The sequence below is a fragment of the Nycticebus coucang genome, chromosome 3 (genome assembly GCF_027406575.1).
Source record: "Nycticebus coucang isolate mNycCou1 chromosome 3, mNycCou1.pri, whole genome shotgun sequence".
NCBI classification, from domain to species: domain Eukaryota; kingdom Metazoa; phylum Chordata; class Mammalia; order Primates; family Lorisidae; genus Nycticebus; species Nycticebus coucang.
Genome location: NC_069782.1, coordinates 87,559,255 through 87,582,107, shown reverse-complemented (window position 1 = coordinate 87,582,107; position 22,853 = coordinate 87,559,255). Strand labels below are relative to the sequence as shown.

Genomic DNA, 22,853 nt, shown 5'->3' with positions numbered 1-22,853 from the left:
GTGCTGCTGGTGGGGTCTCGAGCACAGCACCAGACAGTTCTCTACCTTAATGCCCTAAATGCCTTCCCAGCCCCTCCCAGGCATCCTCTCCACAGCACCTTGGAGCCTCTAAATCACAGGTTCTCAGGATAGTTCTCTCTCTGTTCTTCTGGGAGAAACACGCATAGACATTCTACCTGAAAAACACATGCTCACACACACACCTACACTCACGCACAGGCACAGATCTTTGTATCTGTTGTTCTGACAAGTTCCATTTGTGTTTCTTTTGCTGCAAGGCTGGATTGGAGAAAGGCAAGATCTACAACCCTGAGTCACTTCATTGCTCCATTCTCACTCAGAGAATTTATCAAATGTCTTCTTCTTTGAGCATATCACAGTGCCAGGCACAAGGGGAAGGAGTACTTGTGTTATTTGTACCTTACATTCACAGCTGAACGTGGACATTTGTACCAGCTGCTCCCTCTGCCCAGACAGTTCCATCTTTGCATAGCTATTTGTTGCCATTCAGATTTAATCTTAAATATGTATTATGTCTGGATAAGAGGCTTTCCTAAGCATTTAGTTTTAAGTAGCCAGTCCATCACTAAGTTATAATTATGTGTTCTGATGTCCTGCGGATTATTCATCTCTACATGAAATTGTTCTGTTCATTTAGGTGCATGATGATTTATCACCACATCCCGTTTGTAATGAGAACTCCACGAGAACAGGGTTGTTGTTCCCCCACGTAGAAGGGTGCCTGGAAACAGAGTTGATCCTCTATAAGATTGATAAAACAAGTGAATTTTCCAGCATCGTGTCCTCAAAACAGCCCTCTTAACTTCTCGCTGGCTGGGGCTAACGTCTGTGTCCACTTCACCAGTGATTCTCCTTTCCCTGGAGCAGCAGCTGAATTCAAGACTTCCTTGTTCCCAGGGTGCAATCCACGGCTGGGTCCACAGATAGGACTTGGTGAGAGAGTGAGGAGAAAAGCTGAGACCTTGAGCAGATGCCAGAGCAGTTTGTGGCTTCTCTAGGCCTGGGCTTCCAGGAGTATCCAGTTCTTATCACCAGAGCCTGATCAAGTGGCCCAAGTCCCTGACATGACCCTGGATGCCTGCCTTTCCCCAAACTCACACTCATTCTTTGAAATACTTTATCTCAACAACTGGAGAGGTTTGCTTTTTCCCTGGTGGGGCATGGGGCTGAGCTGCTTCCTTTTGATTCTGTCTTGTGACTGGTATTTGGCTTCTCAAGGGTCATCAGCCCTGTATACTCCAGTCATCACGTCCTGTTCTGAAGCCCTCCTGATTGCTGCCACAGGGAGCCTTCTGGGCACCAACAGGAGCCCCCACTGTAAAGAAGATTCCTCTCAGGATGAAAGACATTTTAATTCATATGGGAAATCAGCAGACCTCCCATAAGGGGAGGAATTTGAAACTGAGAAATTTACATAAAACCCAAACCTTAATGCGCTACACACAGACTTAGACAATATGGTAGTGGTGGTGGTGGTGGTTGAGGGGAGGTGGGAGGGAAAGACACCCGTGAACAAAGGAACAATAAGAAAGCTTTGATTCTGGTGGGGGAAAAGGTTGTCCCTTAAGGATGTACACCCATAGAGCTATCCTTTTATAGATCTGGGGTTTGATTTTATGCTGCTATTATTATTTTTATTATTGAATTTTGCCATTTATGCCAAGATGAAGGATTGTTTTGAATTATCACAACTTAGTGCACTGTGGACACATAAAAACAGTGGGAAGACCTCATTCATAACTTAGGTACCTCAGGGTTTTCTCAGACAGAGATCAGGAGAGTTTGAGGTCACCTCGTAACAACGACCAAACGTAGTAGGAAATTAAACAGAATGCAGAGTGACAACTGAGAGAAACCAGTCTCAGAAATAGTCCTGCAAGGACTATAGGTTCTAAATGACAGATAAATTAATATATATTTAAAAGGGGGACATAATTAAGGAATAAATAACAATTAAATAAATTAGCAAGAATAAGGAAATAACTTTATTTATTTATTGTTGGGGCAGAGTCTCACTCTGTCACCCTAGTAGAGTGTCATCATGGCTCACAAAAACTTCCAACTCTTGGGCCTAAGTTACCCTCTTGCCTCAGCCTCTCAAGTAGCTGTCTCTATCGGCACCTGCCCCAACACCCAGCTAGTTTTTCTATTTTTAGTAGAGAAGAGGTCTTACTCTTGTTCAGGTTGGTCTCAAATTCCTGAGCTCAAGCAATCTACCCACTTCAGCCTCCCGAGAGTGTTAGGATTACAGGCGTGAGCCACCACGCCTGGCCGGGAAATAACTTCAGAGCTAATAATAAAATCAAAAGCTAGTTCTTTGCAAAAGACATAATTTTAGAAACTATGACTATGCTAGTTTGAATGGTTTCCAATTCTTTGCTTCCTCCTTGTTACAAAATTAGCTATCCATGCCCTTTCCCATGGTACTTTCCAGAGGATCCCACTGGAGTGTGTGGAGTAAACACTCCAGTCCCTTTGCTATTTGGCTGGGCCACATGACTGTGAGCAGATTCAAAGGGAGCAGCAGCTTTCAATGAACTTACAGGTTGAAGGTGGTTTTTGTGTTTCTTTCCCAGTCATGGGAAGAATCTGTCCCTGTATTGACTAATACACATATCAGGACAATTAAGTGACATGGAACAGACATTAACTCATTGGAAAGCCTGGGGTCCAACTAACCACAGCTAAGTCCAGGCCAGCTCGGCTGAGATCAGCCAAAGCTCAGAAAACTGGAAGATCCACAGCAAGAAAAATGTAGTAAAAATATTTGTTGTTAAAGACACCTCAGGTGGAGATACAGTGTTGCATTAGCTGACTGACCAGTTTCAGTGATTAGTAGAAAAGGTATAGCAAATAAATAGATAAATAAGGAAAAGGAAAGAGTCCACTAATATAGATGGTATGGACATTAAAAATTACATTATGCACAATTGATTTTTAGCAATGTATTTGAGAACTAGATAAAATAGATAATATTAGGAAAAAGTTCAGAAGCATTAAATACTTACATGGGCCTAAAAAGTATTAGAATGACTGACATAGCATTAATAATAAAATACAGAAATGGAAATTATTGAACATCCTTCCATCGAAAAATGGTTTTAAGGTGAGTTTTTCTAATCTTCAGAGAAGAGATAATGCCTCCCTCACATGAACGGCTTATAGGCAAAAAAGTACTTAGAATGATTAGCTGAACATGTAAGTCAAATGGATAAGGACAGAACAAAAGGGAACTCTGACAATCTAATTTATAAGTATAGAGGCAAAATACAATATAAAAATTAGCTGCTGGCTGGACATGGTAGCTAATGCCTATAATCCTAGCACTCTCAGAGGCCAAGACAGGTGGATTGCTTGAACTCATGAGTTCGAGACCAGGCTGAGCCCGAGTGAGACCCCACCTCTAAAATTGGCTGGGTATTGTGGTAGACACTTGTAGTTCCAGCTACTCATAGGGCAAGAGGATCGCTTGAGCTCAAGAGTTTGAAGTTGCTATGAGCTATGACACCACAGCACTCAGGGCTACAAAGTGAGACTCTGTCTCAAAAAAAAACAGAATAAAAATTAGCTGTTAAAGTTTAGTAGTAGGTTCATGTTTAATGGTACAGTCTTTGGAGTGTGAATTCCTACGTTCATTAACTCATGAATTGGCTGCAAGATATTTGACAAATCACTTTGACCTCTAGAGTCTCAATATTTTTATTTGTAAATGAGGGAGAATAAAGGTGTTTGTAGAATAGGGTTAATGAATACTGCATGAATTAATACAAGTACAATGCTGGCACATAGTAAGTGTGATAAGAATGTCAGCCATCAGGCAAAGTCGAGTATATTCTAGCAAGGATGGTTCAACATCAAAAAGTAAATCAATGTGATTCACTAATATATAACAAGTTTTCTCAATGCCAACATGTGCATTTTTGAAGTTTAAAGTTCACATATTCTCAAAACATGGTCTAAAAATTCTTTGTATGTTTTATTCCTTAACTCCTACCATGCAAACTTTCTGGCATTGTTTTTATTTTTTATTTATTTATTTATTTTTGTAGAGACAGAGTCTCACTTTATGGCCCTCGGTAGAGTGCCATGGCATCACACAGTTCACAGCAACCTCCAACTCCTGGGCCCAAGCGATTCTCCTGCCTCAGTCTCCCGAGTAGCTGGGACCACAGGCGCCTGCCACAACGCCCAGCTATTTTTTTGTTGCAGTTTGGCCGGGGCTGGGCTTGAACCCGCCACCCTTGGCATATGGGGCCGGAGCCCTACTGACTGAGCCACAGGCGCCGCCCTCTGGCATTGTTTTTAAAACACCATCCACAGAAATTATTTTCTCTTCTAATTTTTCCATTAAGATCTTTGATTTCCCTTCTGACTCATCCCCACTCAGCACAGAGAGTGGTGACTAGGCTTGAAGGGTTAACTCTTCGAGTGAAAGGTAGGCAGTGGCCTTCTCTCTTATTTCTTTGCGTATGTGGGCAGGAGCATGGAGATGCTGGCGACAAGAGTGGGCAATACCAGCTCACACGAGGAACCCTTTCTTAGGGGGGAACACTGCTGCTTTTCAGCTCATGCTGACAGTTTCTTGTGTCTCTTTGTGTGACTGGTCCTCTCAGGAGCTGGTTCTTCAGCAAAGGGGCTCTCACCCCTGGCCACATGTTCCCTACCCTCAACATCACACTAGTGGACGTTTAAGTCCATGGCGTCTTGTTGCTGAAGTTCCTGTGTTTCAGGGAGGGACCTGCTCTTGAGCAGGGTCTCAGCTCCACATAGCTTCTATGACACTGGTGTTCACACAGCATCTCCAGAAACTCCATTCAAAGGATGGAAATCCACGTTGTCCCAGAACACTCCTGCTCACAGTTCTATTCTTCCCTTTCTCTTTTTCTCCATGCCTCCATAAAATTGGGCCTTCTGTTGGTTCAGTAATTTTTATCTATCAATCAATCATCTATCTATATATTTATTTTTCTTTCTTTTTATTGTTGGGGATTCATTGAGGGTACAATAGACCAGGTTACACTGATCTATCTATATATTTATTTAGAGACAAGGTCTCACTCTATCATCCAGGCTGAGTGCAGTGGTATCATCATAAATCACTGCAGCCTCAAATGCTTGGGCTCAAGCAATCCTCCTATCTCAGCCTCCTGAGGAGCTGGGATTTAAAAAATATAGATATAGACAGTAACAATAGCAAATAAAACCATAAAGTAAGTAAAAATAAACCTAATGAGGGCGGTGCCCATGGCTCAGTGAGTAGGGGTGCCAGGCCCATACACCGAGGGTGGTGGGTTCGAACCCAGCCCCGACCAAACTGCAACAAAAAAATAGCCGGGCATTGTGGCAGGCGCCTGTAGTTCCAGCTACTCGGGAGGCTGAGGCAAGAGAATCACCTAGGCCTTGGAGGTTGCTGTGAGCTGTGATGCCACAGCACTCTACCAAGGGCAATAAAGTGAGACTCTGTCTCTAAAATAAATAAATAACAAATAAACCTAATGAGAAATGAGATGAGATGCAGTGGCTCATGCCTGTAATCCCAGCACTTTGGGAGGCTAAAGCAGGAGGATAGTTTGAGGCCAGCATGGGAAACAGAGCAAGACAAGATCTTGTCTTTACATAAAAATAAAAAAAATTAGTTGGGTGTGGCATTGCACACTTAAGTCCCATCTACTCAGAAAGATGAGGTGGGAGGGTCGCTTGAGCGCAGGAATTCAAAGGTGCAATGAGCTATGGTCATGCCACTGTACTCCAGCCTGGGAGACACCTTATCTCAGAAAAAAAAGAGAGAGAGATGAGAAAATCAATTTTCAGAGGCTTAATCTGTTTTAACCTATTCATCTATAAAGTAGGGAATGCAGATGGTTCCTGGTTTATGATGATTTGACTTATAATTTGTCGATTTACCATGGTTGTAAAGTAGTATGTTTTAAACAAACACTGTACTTCAAGTACCCACACAGCCATTCATTTACTTTCAGTACCATATTCAATGAATTACATGAGATATTTGACACTTTATTATAAAATAGCGTTTGATGACTTTGCCCAAATGTAGGCTAATGTAAGTGTTCTGAGCATGTTTGGGGTAGGCTTGGCTAAGCTATGATGGTTAGTAAGTTAACTGCATTAAATGCATTTTCAATTTATGATAGCTTCAACTTACAAAGTATCTATTAGGACATAAACCCCTGGTAAGTCAAGGAACATCTGTATATGTTTCTCCTTCTTGTTTTTTGGAGGTGGGTATTTGGGGGAAGACTCAAGAATTAGTGTTCTGAGTCCTAAGCACATGTGCAAGATAATCAAATTAAAAGTTAATGCTCATGAAAGAATGAGAACTTGTTGCCCTCATCCCATTTTGTTTTGAGGATTTTGATCCAGAGCTTCCTTTTGCCCCCCAAAAGTAGTAAATGCCATGAATGGGGGAGTGAGTTCAAAGGTGTGAAGGTGGGAAGACTGGGGTTTTTTCTGGAGATGGACACATGGGTTGTTGGCTCCTCAAGTGAGTGGAGATGTGGCTCCATTCCTACGCAGCCCTGGGACATGGGGGTATGGTCACATTCCATGCAAACATGATAGTAGGGTAGGTTGCTGAGGCCTGGGATTGAGCCCTGAGCACTACCACCACTGTTGGGCTGTGAAAAACATCCACATGGCTGACTAGGGGATGGAAGATATGATAGTCACCACCCACAAATGGTCCATGAGGACTCAGACCAAGAGTTTTCTTAACACCAACCATGGATGCTGATGCCCAGATGTTCTGCCAAATGTTTTCTGTGGCTGCCCCACGTACAATCTGAAAGAGGACGATAGGCTGCCCCTCCCACCAAACAAAGAAAGCACATCCAGAGATTGAATTTTCCTGTCTTGTCTTCAGTCAAGTGAGATCTCACAGCCAGAGTTAATTAGATTTACAAAACAATTGAAATATGTTTTTTTTTTCTTGGAAAGAAAAGTAATGGAAAGTAATATCAACACATTCATTATTTATTACTCTGAAATCATCTTTGTTCAGCTGAAGGGTGAGGTGTTTAGGGGTGTGAGTTTCAGGTCCAGGGAGATAGATTTGGATCCAGCCTGTGCCACTTGCTCTGTATCAACGGTTCTCAACCTGTGGGTCATGACCCACAGGAACTGTATTAAAGGGTTGTGGCATTAGAAAGGTTGAGAACCATTGCTCTATACAATAATACTCAAAGCATTTAACTTCTCTAAGCTTCAGTGTCATATTAAAAAAAAAATGGGGAAAGTAATACAGGTCCCATGATATTGTGTAAAGATTAAATAATATTTAATAAAATGTATTAGAAATTCTTGTCAAGGTGCTCGGTACATAGTATGTATTCAATAAATAGTTTCTCTTTGTAGTAAGAGTAATGTTAACAATTTTAGTAGTTGGAGGAATGGTAATAATTGTAATAGCAAAAAGCATTTTATACACATTTCACAGATGAAAAAAATAGACTTGGGAAAAATAAATATCCCCAAGAGTGACAGGGAACTTTTTCCACACCAAAAGACAGCCTAAGACCTGGCAGTCACTTGATCTTAATGAACTATCTGATTGAATGAATTAATGAAAGGAGAAAGCAGAGCCAGAGATGTGGTGAGTGGTACGAATGCCTCACTGAGATCTGAAGTGAGGTATGAATATGTCCATCAGCAGAAAGTTATTTGGGTTACGTTTGGGGTGGAGAGCTCTTCCCTAGAGGCCTAGGCTGGCTGATTTTAAGCTGCAGGGGCTGAGTTGGCTTCCTAAGATTCCAAGAATTAAATTGTACATGTCAATCACTGGGGTTGGGTTGACCACTGCCATGCTGGGGCACCTCTTGCCCCCTGACCTCATGGAGAGCTGGCCAGGCATGCCTCAGAAACCTTAGAATGCCAAATAATCTTTCTTTTGTTTGTTTGTTTTGCAGTTTTTGGCCAGCAGATGGGGCTGGCATCCTACTCCTTGAGCCACAGGCGCCACCCATCCCAAATAATCTTGAATGCATCCTTAGCTCCACCACACGTTTGAAACTTCCTAGAAGTCTGCCTATCTCTATCATTGTACCCGAACAAGACTGCTAATTCTGGCTGGGACCGGGCTGCAGAGGGAGAGCAAAGGGGCCAAGGGGTCAAGGATGTGTGTTTTTGAAGGGTGCTTCCACCCTGCGACCTCCCTGTTGCCATCTGTAAATGAAGGAACTGGACAAGATGAGGATGAAGGAGGTCTCCACCCCACCCAGGGCCCAGGTTGGGAGTGGTCGCCTTGAGTGCAGATCTGAGAGGGGAACAAAGACAAGTGACAAGACTAAGAGGTGATTATGTGGGAAGAGTCAGGGCACGACTAGGGAATGAAGAGGATGTGATGCCTCCAGCTGTAATAGCCACAGAGAAATTCTGTTGAAAAGGAGTTACAGCATCTCCTAGACCATGTGGCTCCTAAGGATGGAGGCTGAAGGAAGACAGGATCTTGTCTGTCCCGGGGCCCAAGTACCTCTCAGAACTCACAGATGGCCAGTCGGTACTGCAGACAGTTCTTGTCATTCCACTGCCCATCTGTGTACATCTCCACACACTTCTCCTTGCCCCTCCCCCTGGGCTCCCCAGGGTACCAGTTGGAGTAGTTGACGGGGGCCCCATCCAGGTAGTGGAAGTCTCCAGGGCTGGGGCCCTCGGCCAGGCCCAGGTAGGCGTATGTGTTGTACTTCTTCACAATGCTTGCAATGGCCTCATTTTCCTCTGGACTCCTCGGGACAGCAATGTGGCCACCTGCTCTGGCGCAGGACTCTCTAATGTCATCAAAATTGACTGACTGCCCATTGGTGGAGAAGACCTTCTCTCCCACTGCCAGCATGTCCCCCTGCAACAGGAGGACTGAAAGCAGAGGGATCTGGCTCAGTGCACTGCCCAGGCTACTGCCCTCTGTCCCTGAGTCTGTCTCCCTTATCTGGGCTCTCTGCCATCAGGCTCTCTCTAATCTCTGCATCCATCTCTGCCCCTCTCTGTGTCTTCCTCCCTCTTCTAATCCTACCTTCTAATTTCCCCTCAGAGCTCTCACCCATTTATTCATCTATTTAACAATTATTTAGCGCTAGAGATGGTCCAGTTTCCTGGGATTCCATAGAAAGCAAGATAGGCAGAGGACTTGGTTTCCTAGAACATTGGAAGCAAATTGCACCTGCTTGTCTTCCCTGGGCCAAAGACATCAAGAAAGGAACGCATCATTCTTTCCCTGATGCCCGCATGCCCACACTTGTTTGTCAGGTCTCTAAGTTCCAGAGGCTGATGCCGAGGATGAGACCTCAAGGGGCCCCCTTACCTCCTGTTGACTGCAGGATTTGATGTCTGAGGTCCTGGAGTGTGGCTTGGAGCTCCTCATCTAGATAAGCTGGGAGCCCTGTAGAGAGACCCCATCCAGGATGAGGGGGAACCAACACAGATGCCACTTGCTGTCAAGCAGGTGTTTTGCCAGCTGCAGGCTGGAGTTCTGCCTTGTAATTAATGGTTCCTATCCACAGCCGAGGGCCCAAACTAAAAGAGGCTGGAGTGAGTTTTCACACTCCCCACACACTTTTCTTAATGCAGGTTTGTAGCTGCCCAGTCCATCCTCGCTCCTCTTTCCTGCTGTGTCCTTTGCATGGCTTGGTCAGCCCACCTCTAGGGGGATTTCTGGCTTCTGAGCAGGGCTCCCTCCCCACCCTTCTCCAAGAGCAAATACAATTGTCTCTGTACTCTCCTAACAGACCTTGAGTACTGCTCAGGGCTTTGGAGTTTCCCTCTGCATGTGGAGCTCCTGGTATCCCTGATGCACAAAACCCCATGTATCTTTCAGAATGGCCCCAGTGCCATTCAGTCCCAGGAATAGCCTCTGTCCCAGTGCTGCCCTCTTCCCACACCTGACACACTGTCTCCCTGTGTCCATCCACCCAGGCGCCTCTGATTCCTCTCCTCAACCTCATATCTTCTGACTTGGGTTGAGCCATATGCCCTTGGGGACCTGTGTGGTTTGACTGATCCCCATTGTCCCCATATGACTGCACAGGGGCAATGCCCATGTTACCTCTGCCCACTGCCCCATCCTGCTCACCTGGAGGACCCCTCACTCCAGGCTCGCCCTTCTCTCCACGCTCTCCAGCAACACCAGGGGCTCCATTTAGCCCATCGCGCCCAGGGAGACCTGTCATTCCTCCAGGGGGGCCCATGGGGCCTGCAAAGAGAAAGGAACAGGAATATGAGGGATCTGTCGCCCACAGCTGGGTAGGGGCTAGTGAGACTGCATCTCCATTGTCAACTGGGCTGACTCATCTGTCACTCTGTGGGCACTTTGAGGATGCCCCAACCTGAGGCCCCCAGGAAACTCCCACCCTGTCCTACACAACTAACTCTTGGACCTAGCCTAGAGTCCTGGGCTGATGGGCATCCTAAAAAGGGGTCTCTATCCCATAGGTAAGGGTGGAGGTCTCCAACACAGTACCTGGAGGTCCAGGGTCTCCTTTGATACCATCTCTCCCATCTCTGCCTGGCAGACCGTGGGATCCAGGAATGCCAGGGACACCAGGGCTTCTGACACAAACATCCTTCACATCACCTACAGTGTTGGAAGCTGCCGCCAAAGCGAGGATGAGGGCCAGAGGGCACAGCAGCATGGCTCCAGCTCCCGATGCTTCTGCAGAAGGGAAGGGCCATCAGCCCATCATCAGGCAGCACTTGCAAATTTCTGCCCCTCTGTGCTTTGCTGAGCCAGGACAGGTCTAGATAAGAGCTCTGGGAAGACCCAAGCTAGCCATGGAAATTCCCAGCATCGTTGGGTATCTAATGGATCTCATGCCCCATCCCTCTGGCTTGAGGTGGTGTGGTCCCCTCAGGAGAGGAGGGGCAGAGTAAGGAGCTCTGGGGGTCAGAGGGCCTGGGTTCTGATGGAGCCTCTTATCTGTTAGTGCCTTGTTGTGAGACCTCAGGGAACTCACTTCCCTCTCTGACTTCAGCTGAGTCTTCTGAGCTCTGGAGACAATCTTGATCTGTCCCTATCAGGCTGTTAGAGAAGGGATGTGGTCACCCACTCTCTCACTCACCCCTACTCTCAGTGACCCTCTTTTCAGGTTCTAAGGGATCAGGGACCTGAGAATGAAAACATGTGGACAGGACCCTCAGCCGTCCCCCTCCGGGTGGTCAGTAATGGGGAGCCCCCCTCCCCTCTCCTGAGAGAGTTGTTCTCTCACTTCCCCCTGCGGGCCCTGTTGAACCCCTGTGGGAATCCAGGGAACACGGTATAAGGATATTTGCATGTCCGTCTTCCTGAACTCACAATGACAGTGCTGTGGAGCAGGAGGTAGCATGCGCAGGTAGGGCTGCGGCTCTGGGCTGCTTCTCACTGCCTGCAGCCTGTACACTGGAGAAGACCCAGGGGATGGGGCCAAACTCACCTGCACACAGAGCCCCCAGGCTGTGCGGGTCTCTGCCTCCACGTCAGAGTGGCAAGGTGGGCAGCTCCATTTATAAGGATGTGGACTTCCAGGCTCCCTCCTCACCCCTCAAAGGCCCCTATCACAAGGGCCACAAGGGCCTCTACTCCAGGGAGGGCCAGGCAGGAAACAGCCCTTTCATTTACACAGCTCATTTCCCTGCAGAGCACTCAGGCTGGAGGAACACTTAGGACTCTCGAGGGGAACACAGAACCTGTTAAGAGAAACTCCAGGGCTGTAAGAAGGGAATCTCCCATTGGCAGAAGCCAGCCATCCCCTCCCCTCCCTCCCCCATCACACTTCCTTAGCAGTGAGAGATGAGAGTCCTTACCCAAGCACCAGTGGAGGGCCATTTGCTTCCTTGTCTATTCCCAGACAGGGTAGAGGCTATGACTCAAGCTGAAGTGGTCAAGATGAACAGGAGCAAACTGTTTACCCTGGAACCTGCACTACTGAGCCATCTGAAACACCCAGCCCCTGCCTCTGAAGCCTGCAACGAATGCATGCCCCACTTCCCTCTGCCCTGGAGGCTCAGCTGCAGGAGGCAGCAAAGCGCCTGGAAGGAGACCAGCAGCATCTGTCATTGGCTGTTGAGTGATGTCTGCGAACCTGCCATGGGGCTTATTTTAAGTGGTCAAATGATGTATGAAGCCAATTGATGAGATCCCCCACTGAGGGCACTAGATTAGGAGAGACTCTTTAACTGTGGGGATGGTAACACTGAGGAACTGAGACAAGGAAACATCCTTGTGCTTACAGAAAAATCTTGAGATGCTCAGAGGTTGTGGATTCTAGGGAGAGGGAGCTCAGCTAATGGATCCCACTCCTAGAGGCAGGAAGCCAGGCAGCACTGATTTGGAGCACTGTGTGCTCTTGTAACCCAAGAGGAGGGTTCCAGCCTAGGTCTGGTTGCTCGTCTCACATGAGGCCAATTACTGAGACAACAAGGATTGCAAAGAAAGAAAGGAATTTTTAATGCTGATGATATCAGCTGGGAGAACAGGGTAAGCAGCCTTAAATCCTTTCCCACAACTAAGAGAGATTATGGGCTTTGAAGCAGCAGCCATGTGCATTGGGGCATGTTAGTGAGGGATGGCGAGTCTTGGCATCAGGAAGTCTGCATAGAGGACTTGGGAATCTCAATTCCACCATTTCTGGAAACAACACAAAATAATCAAATAGTTAATTAAAAGTACAAGGTTCTGGTCATCAAGACCTACTGGCCTGAGAATCTAAAACATGGAAGAGATAGGATTATTAAAAAAAAACATACAAGGGTCATTGAAATTTGCTCATAGAGCCAGTTAGACCTTCAGACACTCTGGTGCTGCCTGTCACACCCTGAGGTGGGTTCTGGCCCAGGTGTGGGATGGATGGGGAGTCAGGTCCCGTGTAGGGTCAGGCAGAGGGCTGTAGCTTCACCAACTCGGCCAAGGGGAAGGAGGGCTGTTTTGCAGGTGACAAACAGAAACAGAGGCCAGCTAGGACACCCAGGGCTTTGTATTGGAAATGGAGGATATGGCTTTAGGGGCAGATGCCCCTGAGTTTCAATCTCAATCTACCAACTCCCACCCATATAGGTAGTCAGGTTATAAAACATTTTGAGTCTCACTTTTTATTATTATCTCAATTTTTATTATTTTGAAACAACAGTAAACTTACAGAAGAGCTGCAGGTACAGTACAAATATTAATATTTTTTCCTAAACCCAGGAGAGTAGATTACCAACATGATAACCTAACATTCCAATACTTTAATGTGTATATCATACCAAAGATTGTTTTCCTATACATTTAACCACAGTATAACTGCCCAAATCAAGAAAGTAACTCTTTTTTTTTTTTTGCAGTTTTTTGCCAGGGCTGGGTTTGAACCCGCCACCTCTGGCATATGGGGCCGCGCCGTACCCTTTGAGCCACAGGCGCCGCCCAAGAAAGTAACTCTTATACAATATCTCCAAATAACCTTCAGGGCCTATGCAAAATTCTCTAAGTGCTACAATAATCTCTTTCTCTCTCTCTGTCTTTTTTTTTGAGACAGAGTCTCACTATGTTGCACTCAGTAGAGTGCAGTGGTGTCACAGCTCACAGCAACCTCCAAACTCTTGAACTTAAGCAATTCTCTTGCCTCAGCCTCCCAAGTAGCTGGGACTACAAGCACCTGCCACAATGCCCAGCTATTTTTTTGTTGCAGCTGTCATTGTTGTTTAGCTGACCCGGGCTGGGTTTGAACCTGCCACCCTTGGTGCATGTGGCCAGCGCCATAACCTCTGTGCTACTCTTCTCTTCTCTTCTCGTCTCACTCTGTCACGCTGGGAAGAGTGCTATGTTGTCATAGCTCACAGCAACCTCAAACTCTTGGGCTCAAGTGACCCTCTTGCGTCAGTCTCCTGAGACTAAAAGCACCTACCACAACACCTGGCAAATTTATCTGTTTTTAGTAGAAATGGGGTCTTGCTCTTGCTCAGGCTGGTCTCCAACTCCTGGGCTGGGCCTCGGCCTGCCAGAGTGCTGAGATTGCAGGCATGAGGCACCACACCTGGCCTGTAACACTTTTCTTTATTGAAGAAGGATCCAGTTCAGAACAATGTGCCTTATTTAGTTGTCATGTCTCTTTAGCCCCCTTCAATCAGAAACAGTTTCTCAGTCTTTCCTTAACCTCATGACCTTTCACTTTTTGTTTGAAAGAGTTTTTTTTTTATAGATTACTTGGTGTGTAGAATATGTCTTAATTTGGCTTTTCCTGATGTATTGCCTTATAATCAAATTCAGATTCTGCAACTTTGGCAGCAGAATAATAATAATAATAATAATGCTGTGTTCTTATCACCTTCTTCCAGATGGTACATGATTTTTTTTTTTTTTGTAGAGACAGAGTCTCACTGTACCGCCCTCAGGTAGAGTGCCGTGGTGTCACACGGCTCACAGCAACCTCTAGCTCTTGGGCTTACGCAATTCTCTTGCCTCAGCCTCCAGAGCAGCTGGGACTACAGGCGCCCGCCACAACGCCCGGCTATTTTTTTGTTGCAGTTTGGCCAGGGCTGGGTTTGAACCCGCCACCCTCGGCATATGGGGCCGGCGCCCTACTCACTGAGCCACAGGCGCCGCCCGGTACATGATTTTAATTTGTCCCAGTACTGATGATTCACTTTGATCAAGTAATTAAAGTGGTATGTGCCATTCTTCTCCACCATAAATCTATTCTTTTCCTTTTTTAAATTAATAATAAAATTATGCAGAAGTACTTAGGAACCATTGTAATTATCCCAGTCCTTATCAAAATTTTTTCTTTTTTCTCTCTATATATACTTGTTTGTGTCAATATGAATTCACCAGTCTGAGCAAAAGCCAGACTCTGTCTCTACAAAAAATAGAAAAATTAGCTGAGTGTTGCAGTGAGCACCTGTAGTCCCAGACACTTGGGAGGCTGAGGCAGGAGCATCGCTTGAGCCCAGGAGTTTGAGGTTGCAGTGAGATGGTACCACTGTACCAACAGAGCAAGACCCTGTGGCAATTGAATAAATGAATGAATGAACAAATAAATGACTCAGACCTGAAGCATGCCAAAGGCCATGAGAGAGAGGAAGCAGTCCACAGGATGCTGGCAGTAAGGGGATACTTTATCTGTAGATAATTTTTAAATAATCTACAGTTTATTACCACATTGCATCAACAAATCTAAAGAGTGTCATTAAGAAAACATTTCTCCTCCTAAATAGTTGCCTGTTTCTCTTAGCTCTAACAATTGCTGCAGTCGCTGCTGAGTTCTGACAGCCCGTTTCAGACCACTGCACCCACACAAACTCCGGCACCCTGCCAGACAGCTTTCCTCCAGTGCCCTTCTACCTGTCTTAGCACTCAGGGGGCTGCTCCCTTTCCTCCTTGTCCCACTGCTCCTGGTTCTGGCTGGATAAGGAATCCATGTGTAGATACCTGGAGTTTTTCTGACTTGGATTGTTGCAACAGCATCTACGAGATGTACTGAAAGTAAATAAGTTCTCATTTGATATTTCAATGAACTGAGGCTGAGAGGGGTTGCATGGATTGCCAAGATTTCCCCATCCCTGTATTTCAGTTTAAATATTCTGCCATAGTCTTCCCAAAGTTGGAAGGATGGGCTTATTCTACTTGTAACCACAGACAAAAGCATGCACAAATTAATTGATGAGTTTTATATGTGGGCATACATATTTCAAGGTCACTTCTAATTACAGAAATTTAGGGATCAGTTCAGAAATAAGAAAGGAATGGGAACTGAGGGTTTTCTTTTCCAATTCAGTGAGAAAACTAAATAATTATGTGTGTTTGTGTGTATATAGACATACACAAATATTATACATTTACACTCGAACATATATATTACATTAGTGACTCTCCAAAAACTGTCATTTCATTTTTTAAAATGACATAATAAATTTATTTCTATTACCCAGAAATGGCATCCAATTTTTTAAATTACCCTATTTATTTTAATTTTCACCAAGACAGCATCTTTTTGCCCTATGCACTTTGAACACTATCTTGTGTGACTTCCAAACGCCAAAGATACACATCATGCTTTAGGATTTGAGAATGGCTTCTCCATTCTACCACCTTGAAAGATTGAATCTAGCAGGTGGCAGCACCTGTCTGCAAAGAAACATGCTCAGAAACACACACACACACACACACGCAAAAACACACATGCATTCTCTTACTTTGCACATATAAGATCATACTGTGATACTGTCTCGCAAATAGTGTTTTCCTAACATAGCTAATACATTCTTCCAAATTAGCACACAGGGATATAATTGTAACTGTAGCATTTCCTTGGGGTTTGCTTATTTTTAATTTTGGTAATGCATTCTTTACTTTCTTTTCAATATAAACATTTAAACCATTTTAGTTGCACATAAAACTGTATATATAAAGTGTAATGTAACGTTTTGATGTATGTATACAATGTGCATTAATCAAATCAGGATCATTAGCAATCAGCATCCTCAAAGATTTACCATTTCTTTGTGTTAGGAACATCCGAAATCCTCTCCTCTAGCTATTTGAAAATATATACTAGTTTATTGTTAACTATAGCCACTCTACAGTGCTATAGAAAAACAGATCGTATTTCTCCTGGACAGCTGTAATTTTGTACGTATTGACTAACCTATCTCCATTCAGCCTACTTTCTACCCTTCCCAGCCTCTAGTAACCACTGTTCTGCTCACTACTTCTATGAGATCAAGTTCTTTTTTATCACTGAATAGGATTCCACTGTGTGTATGTACCACATCATCTTTATCCCTTTGTTTGTTATTGGACACCCAGGTTAATTCGGCATCTTGACCTATTGTGAATAGTGTTATCATAAATACAGGAGGGCAGATGCTTCTTTGATATACTGATTTTATTTCCATTAGATAAATTCCCAGTAGAGGAATTGCTGGATAATATAGTAGTTCTATTTGTAGGTTTGTTTTTTTGGTTTTTGGTTGTTTTTTTTTTGAGACAGAGTTTCACTTCGTCACCCTCGATAGAGTACAGTGGCATCACAGCTCACAGCAACCTCAAACTCTTGGGCTCAAGTGACCCTCTTGCATCAGCCTCCCAGGTAGCTGGTACTAGAGGTGCCCACCACAATGCCTGGCTATTTTTAGAGATGGGGTTTCGCTCTTGCTCAGGCCACAATGCCCAGCTATTTTGTTGTTGTTGTTGTTGCTCCTGTAGTTGTCATTGTTGTTTAGCAGGCCCGGGCCAGGTTCGAACCCACTAGCCCCGGTGTGTGTGGCGAGGGCCCTAACCCTAGAGCTACAGATGCCGAGCCTACTGTCTTCTTAATTTCTTAAATTTTTTGCACTTTAACACACACAAAAAGAATAAAAGGTAAGTTTACGTCTCCTTAAGTTATCACAAATTTAAAAACCATAAAACCACCAGTCAAGAAGTAAACTTTGCCAACACTCCAGAGACTGTCTTATGCATCCTCAGTTTCTGCACCCTATTCCTTGGCCATAGCAATTCATTATTCTCAACAATTTTGCCATTGATGAATTGTCCACTATAATGCTGGTAGACAATTGTTATTTCCAGTTTCTATCTAATATGTATGATATCACTGTGAACACTCTTTTACACAAAACTGACAGGTCATAGGGTTTTCATATGTTAAAACTAAGTAGATTCTGCCAAACTGTCTTTTAAATTACACCTGTTTACACTTCTACCAGAAGTGCTCAATATCTTCTCCAACACTTTTCCATATTTTGAATTTTTCTAGTCATTAATCTATACATCTGAGAAACTCAACAAATTCTGTGTAGGATAAACTCAAAGAGATGCACACCCAGACGTAGCATAACCGAGTCTTTGTCGAAATTTTTCAGTTTTGTTGCAAGCAAAAGACAATGAATGAATCTTGAAAACACTAAGAGAGTAGCAATTCATCATATTTAAGAGATGCTCAAAGATTAACAGCTGACTTCTTATCAGAAAAAAAGCAATGATATGGTATGTTCAAGATCTTAACATTGAAAAAATCCTGTTATCAATCAGGGATTATATACATGGCAAGACTATTCTTTAGAAAATGAAGGAGAAGTTGAGCCATTTCTAGATAAATAAATACCTAAAGAGTCCACTGCTAGCAGACCTGCCCCATAACAAATATCCTACAATAAATGAAGAGAGTTCTTCAGGTTGAAATAAAAGAACACTAGAAAAATAAAAACCTAATCCACAAAAGAAAATAAAGGATACTGATAAAATTAACTGCATAAGTCTATTTAAAGACAGTATAAATGTATTTTTATTTATACACTTTCTCCTAATTTAAAAGACAACTTTTTTACTGGATGAAGAGGGTCCTGCCACCTGTCAATGTCCGCCAATATGCAGAGATGGGGATAGGTCCACCAAGCTTTATTTGTCAAAAGACCAGTGATTCTGGAGGACAGTGAAAGTAGCATCTCCAAGACTGTTCTGTTCTTCCATTTCCAAAATCACAGTTTTATATATAAAGGTTCACAAAAATGGTTCAGCAAAGACCACCTTAACTCTTACTTTAACTAATAAACAGCATGACTTAGTGACAATCTATTACAACATTTCCAATTCAAAAGTTAATTTCCTAAATCAATCCTCCTAAACCAAAGACTGTAATAACACTTATTTTAAATAATAAACAGCACAACTCAGTGACAATCTATTACAACATTTCCAACTCAAAATTTAATTCTCTAAACTATTCAAGATGGGTATCTTCAGAGTGGGAGCTAAATTTATAAAATAATAAGAATGAGAGACAGGAAGTGAAGGTCACTTAGGACCTAAACTGACCAGACCAGCTGTGTCATGCAGGCCTTAGCCTGGCGGACTCCATCTTATTCGTGTGCTTTCAACTTCCTAAAGTAGTAGTTATAAATCTATGTTGATTGGCATACAACACATAGAGATGTAATTGATGACAATGATAGCATAAAGAGGAGCAGAATTGTATACAAAAATTGTGAAAATGAGCTCATATTAATCTATGTTGTTAAAAATTAAGATGCTATTGTAATTGTCAGGGTCACCACTAAGAAAATAACTCAAAAAATATAACAGAAAAAAAAACACACACACAAAAATAAAACTGGTACATGAGAAAATATTTCTTTTAACACAAAAGAATGCAATTATGGAACAAGAAAAAAGTGGTATAGCCATATAGTGGATATTATTTAGCCTTAAAAAGGAATGCAGGACAAATATATATGACCACATTGATGAACCTTGATAGCATTGTGCTAAATGAAAGAAAGGAGACACAGAATGCAACATATTGCATGATTCCATTTATAGAAATATGCAGAATAGGCAAATTCTTAGAGACAAAGTAGATTAAACATTGCCAAAGACTACGGGAAGAGACTGACTGCTATGGAGATTCTTTTTTGAGTGACGGAAATATTGATGGAATTTCTTTCTGCAGTAGGTCCTTGATCTTGGAGATTTAAAGAATGAACCCATAGACCACACAGATCAATAAGATTAGATAAGATTTATTAGATAGAAAGAAATACAGAGAGAATGAAAGGCCCAGAGCCTCTGGCAGAAGGGAAGACCCAAGTGGGAAGTCCTAAATGGGTCTTGTGTGTAAGAGGCTATATACCGTTTTGTAAATAGGGAGGTTTTGAGAATTATATTTGGCCAGGACTTGGCAGACGTCTAGAAGACGCCCTTTCAATGTTGATTAGCAAATGAGTAAGTGTATTAACAAGTGAATGTAGTTCTTTCAGCTCCAGGCAAAAGTGGCAGGGAGTCCACTTCAGAAGAGGCTCAGCTTACCTGAAACACTGGAAAAATTGTTTTTCTCCTGCCTTGCCTATATTCAAAGGGTATAGTTTGTAGAGAAAAAAAAGTCTGCTTGTCCAGGTCAAGAAAACAGAGGTCTCTGTCCAGTCCTGAATGGGGGGAGAACCCTATGTCAGAAATATTCTAGCATTAGATCATAGTGATGGTTACACAGCTTATAAATATACTAAAAGCCATTAAATTATACACTTTCAAATGATAAATTTTATTTATGTTAATTATATATCTAAGTAAAAAAAGAAAGAGAGAGAGAATAGGAGAGGATATGAGAGAGGATACCCAGGAAAAGTAAGGTCTGAGAGAACAAAAGTCTTCTCACAGAAGCCCCAAGGACACCTACAAAGTCCTCCCTGTGATGACTCAGCTCTTAGGAATTTGTAGAAATTTAACTTCCTGGGACCTAGAAAGTAATGCTTGCTTCTGTTTCTGCAAAAACCTGTGCTTTTGTAAAACCCCAAGCCTGCCTTCTCCAGCTTACTCAAACTGACCAATGGGAAGGGTACCTGTGGATAAAGAGCCCTTGACTGGAGATAAAAGGGAAGAGACAGAGCCAGTCAGGGAAGTGGCCATTTTTGGACTCTAGTCTGCAGTGGTTCTCCTAAAGCCCGTCTTCTTTTAAACACAGGTGTTCAGAAGTTCTTTCTCTCTGTTGGGTCTCATCCTTCTGCAACATTTTGATAGACTTGGATTACCGACCCACCCAGGAAGGATCCCTTTCCTGGGAGGCATGTCCCTCCAAGAAAATAGTGAATGGGACAATCCAGGCCTCCCTAAACTTTTCCCACCTACCCACCCAGGTAAAGCTATGGACAGACCAATCCTGGCTGCCGTAACCCTTTAAATCCCTGTCTGCCATAGCCTACGTTTGGATTTCTCCCTAGTCAGGAATCTCACCCCCTCCCCCCCCCCCCCCCGCACCTCAGGTGGAATAACAACCGCTTTGATTGCACAAATCAGATCTCTGCCTTCCTTTTGAAAGAAAATATTACCATGAGAATGTGACCACTTCTCGCTCCCTACCATAGGAATGTGACCTTTTGTAACTGTTCCAGGAGATAGCCCCAGGAGCTTAAGTAAATATTTGACTGTTAGTCTTGTCTTAAGACAGTTGAATAGTGAACTAGAGTTCTCCTTATCTAGTTAGAATCCCAGGTGTGTGTATTCTCTCTTACTTTAGAGTCCCTGGCATGTCTGCTATTCCCGCCTACTTTGTAGTTTTTGCCTTTATAAGCTTGTAAAAAACTGCTGTGGGGGACTTGATTTCTCGGCTCCTAAAAGAGTTGTGAATCAAGTCCCCGTATACAGGAATAAAAATCCTCTTGCGTTTTTGCATCAAGAGACGACTCTTGCGGTTGATTGGGGTGGTCAGAGCTCCGGGCTGAGTGGGGGGTTCTGCCCCAAGTCTTTCACTTTCATCTTGTGCCTCGGAATGGTTTTTATCTTTGGGTCCAGAACCTTTCACATTTCAAGTAGAGTAAGTGAGTAGACCAACATTTTTATGAGTTTTCCTTTCAAAGGAAGACAAGAAAGGAGACAGTGTTTGGAGAGGTGAGAATCAAAGGCAGGACTTTTCCTAAGAGTAGAGACTGAAGCATGTTTTTTTGTAGAGTGAATGAGGCAATAGAGAGGAGACATTGGTGAAAATAAACTGACAATTGCTGAAGTGGGGGAGGGGATAGGACATAATGCAGAAGTGGCCACTTTGGACCTAGGTGAGATATAAGGAGCTACTCATGAGGGAAGATACCCAAAAAGAGAAAGTTTTAGGGGAACAGATCTTCTCAAGGAGACCACAAGGATACACCAGCAGGGTCCTCTCCATCATGAGTCAACTCTTGGGAATTTGTAGGCTTAACTTCCTGGATCTTGGAAATTTCCACTTCTGTGAAATCCTGTGCTTCTGTGGGGGCTGGAACAGCATCTCACGCCTGATTCCAATTGACCAATGAGAAAGGTACCTGTGGGTTGGAACTTTTTGACTGGAGATTAAAAGGGAAAGACCAAGCCAGTTGGGGAGCACAGCCATTTCAAATTCTTCTATGCCGTAAGCTGCACAGCTGAAATAAAGCCCTTTATAAACATGGTATTTGGGTGCTCTTTCTCTCCATTGGACCTCGTCTTCCTGCAACACTCAAGCTAAGAAGAGAGAGGCACAATTCAAGGATAATTGAGCAAGAAAGCTGGTGATGGGATTGCAGAGAAACTAACCTCTTATGGCTTCCATTGTCCAGTAAAAGTATGGTCAGCCTTTATTAGTGAAACAACAGAGAAATCATTAACTCATAGTTCTTCAATAAGGGTAGAAATCAATCTTTCTACCTGCTTTCTTTCTCTGCCTAGCAGACTTGCTTGCAGGCACCCTGTGGGTGTCTATTTTCAGGGGGGCCCAGCAGACAAAAAGAAAATGTAAATTTTCTTTTCAATCTAGACCTATTAACTAAATCTGCCTTTTAGAATTTGTTCCCATAGCCTCAAGGGTTCCTGAGTTGTCCCTGGACTGAACAATAGGGTGTGAATATGAGGCCTCAGGATAAGAAACACCTATGAAAAGTCTGTCTCCAACCTTGCCTGAGGAAAAATAGATGCCACATTCCCATTCCCAATGCCTTGTGAATTTGGCTGCAATTGCCTTTTTCTCTTGACCCCGCTTAAATTCACATAACCACTTACCTCCAAGCGGACATTCTTCCTTTCTTTCTTTGTAATGCCAGGTCATCTTCCTACTATCTTTTCTTTCTCTCTTTTTCCTCTCTCTTTTATTCTCTCCTTGTCTTTCTCCTTCAAAGAAGATAAAATAAACTTTATACTTTTATATCCCAATCTTGGTCTAGAGAAAGTCTGTCCTCATCCCATGTGGAGAACCAACTCAACTTCCCACTCTAACAGAAATGAGAAGTTAGTTCATCAAAGGCACATAGGTGTGCCGGAGAAGTGTGTTAGATCCGAGGAAAAGTGTCCCTGAGCCAAAAACTACACCAGGCCTGCGCAGCAAAGCCAAACACTGATGCTGAGAGTTGCAGTGGGAGGAAAAGGCTTTATTACAGGG

At 43.6% G+C, this 22,853-nt stretch overlaps 1 protein-coding gene across 1 annotated transcript; it reads right to left on the bottom strand.

Annotated features, from left to right (window-relative positions):
* Positions 1–8,509: 8,509 nt before the first annotated feature.
* Positions 8,510–11,504, bottom strand: LOC128581839 (pulmonary surfactant-associated protein A-like). The gene is made up of 5 exons (XM_053585124.1): positions 11,436–11,504; positions 10,487–10,678; positions 10,100–10,219; positions 9,332–9,409; positions 8,510–8,886 (listed from the first exon to the last, which is right to left on the bottom strand). Exons 2-5 carry the CDS (start codon positions 10,656–10,658, stop codon positions 8,510–8,512), a joined length of 747 nt encoding a protein of 248 aa, XP_053441099.1. The 5' UTR covers positions 10,659–10,678; positions 11,436–11,504.
* Between the last annotated feature and the right edge of the window lie 11,349 nt (positions 11,505–22,853).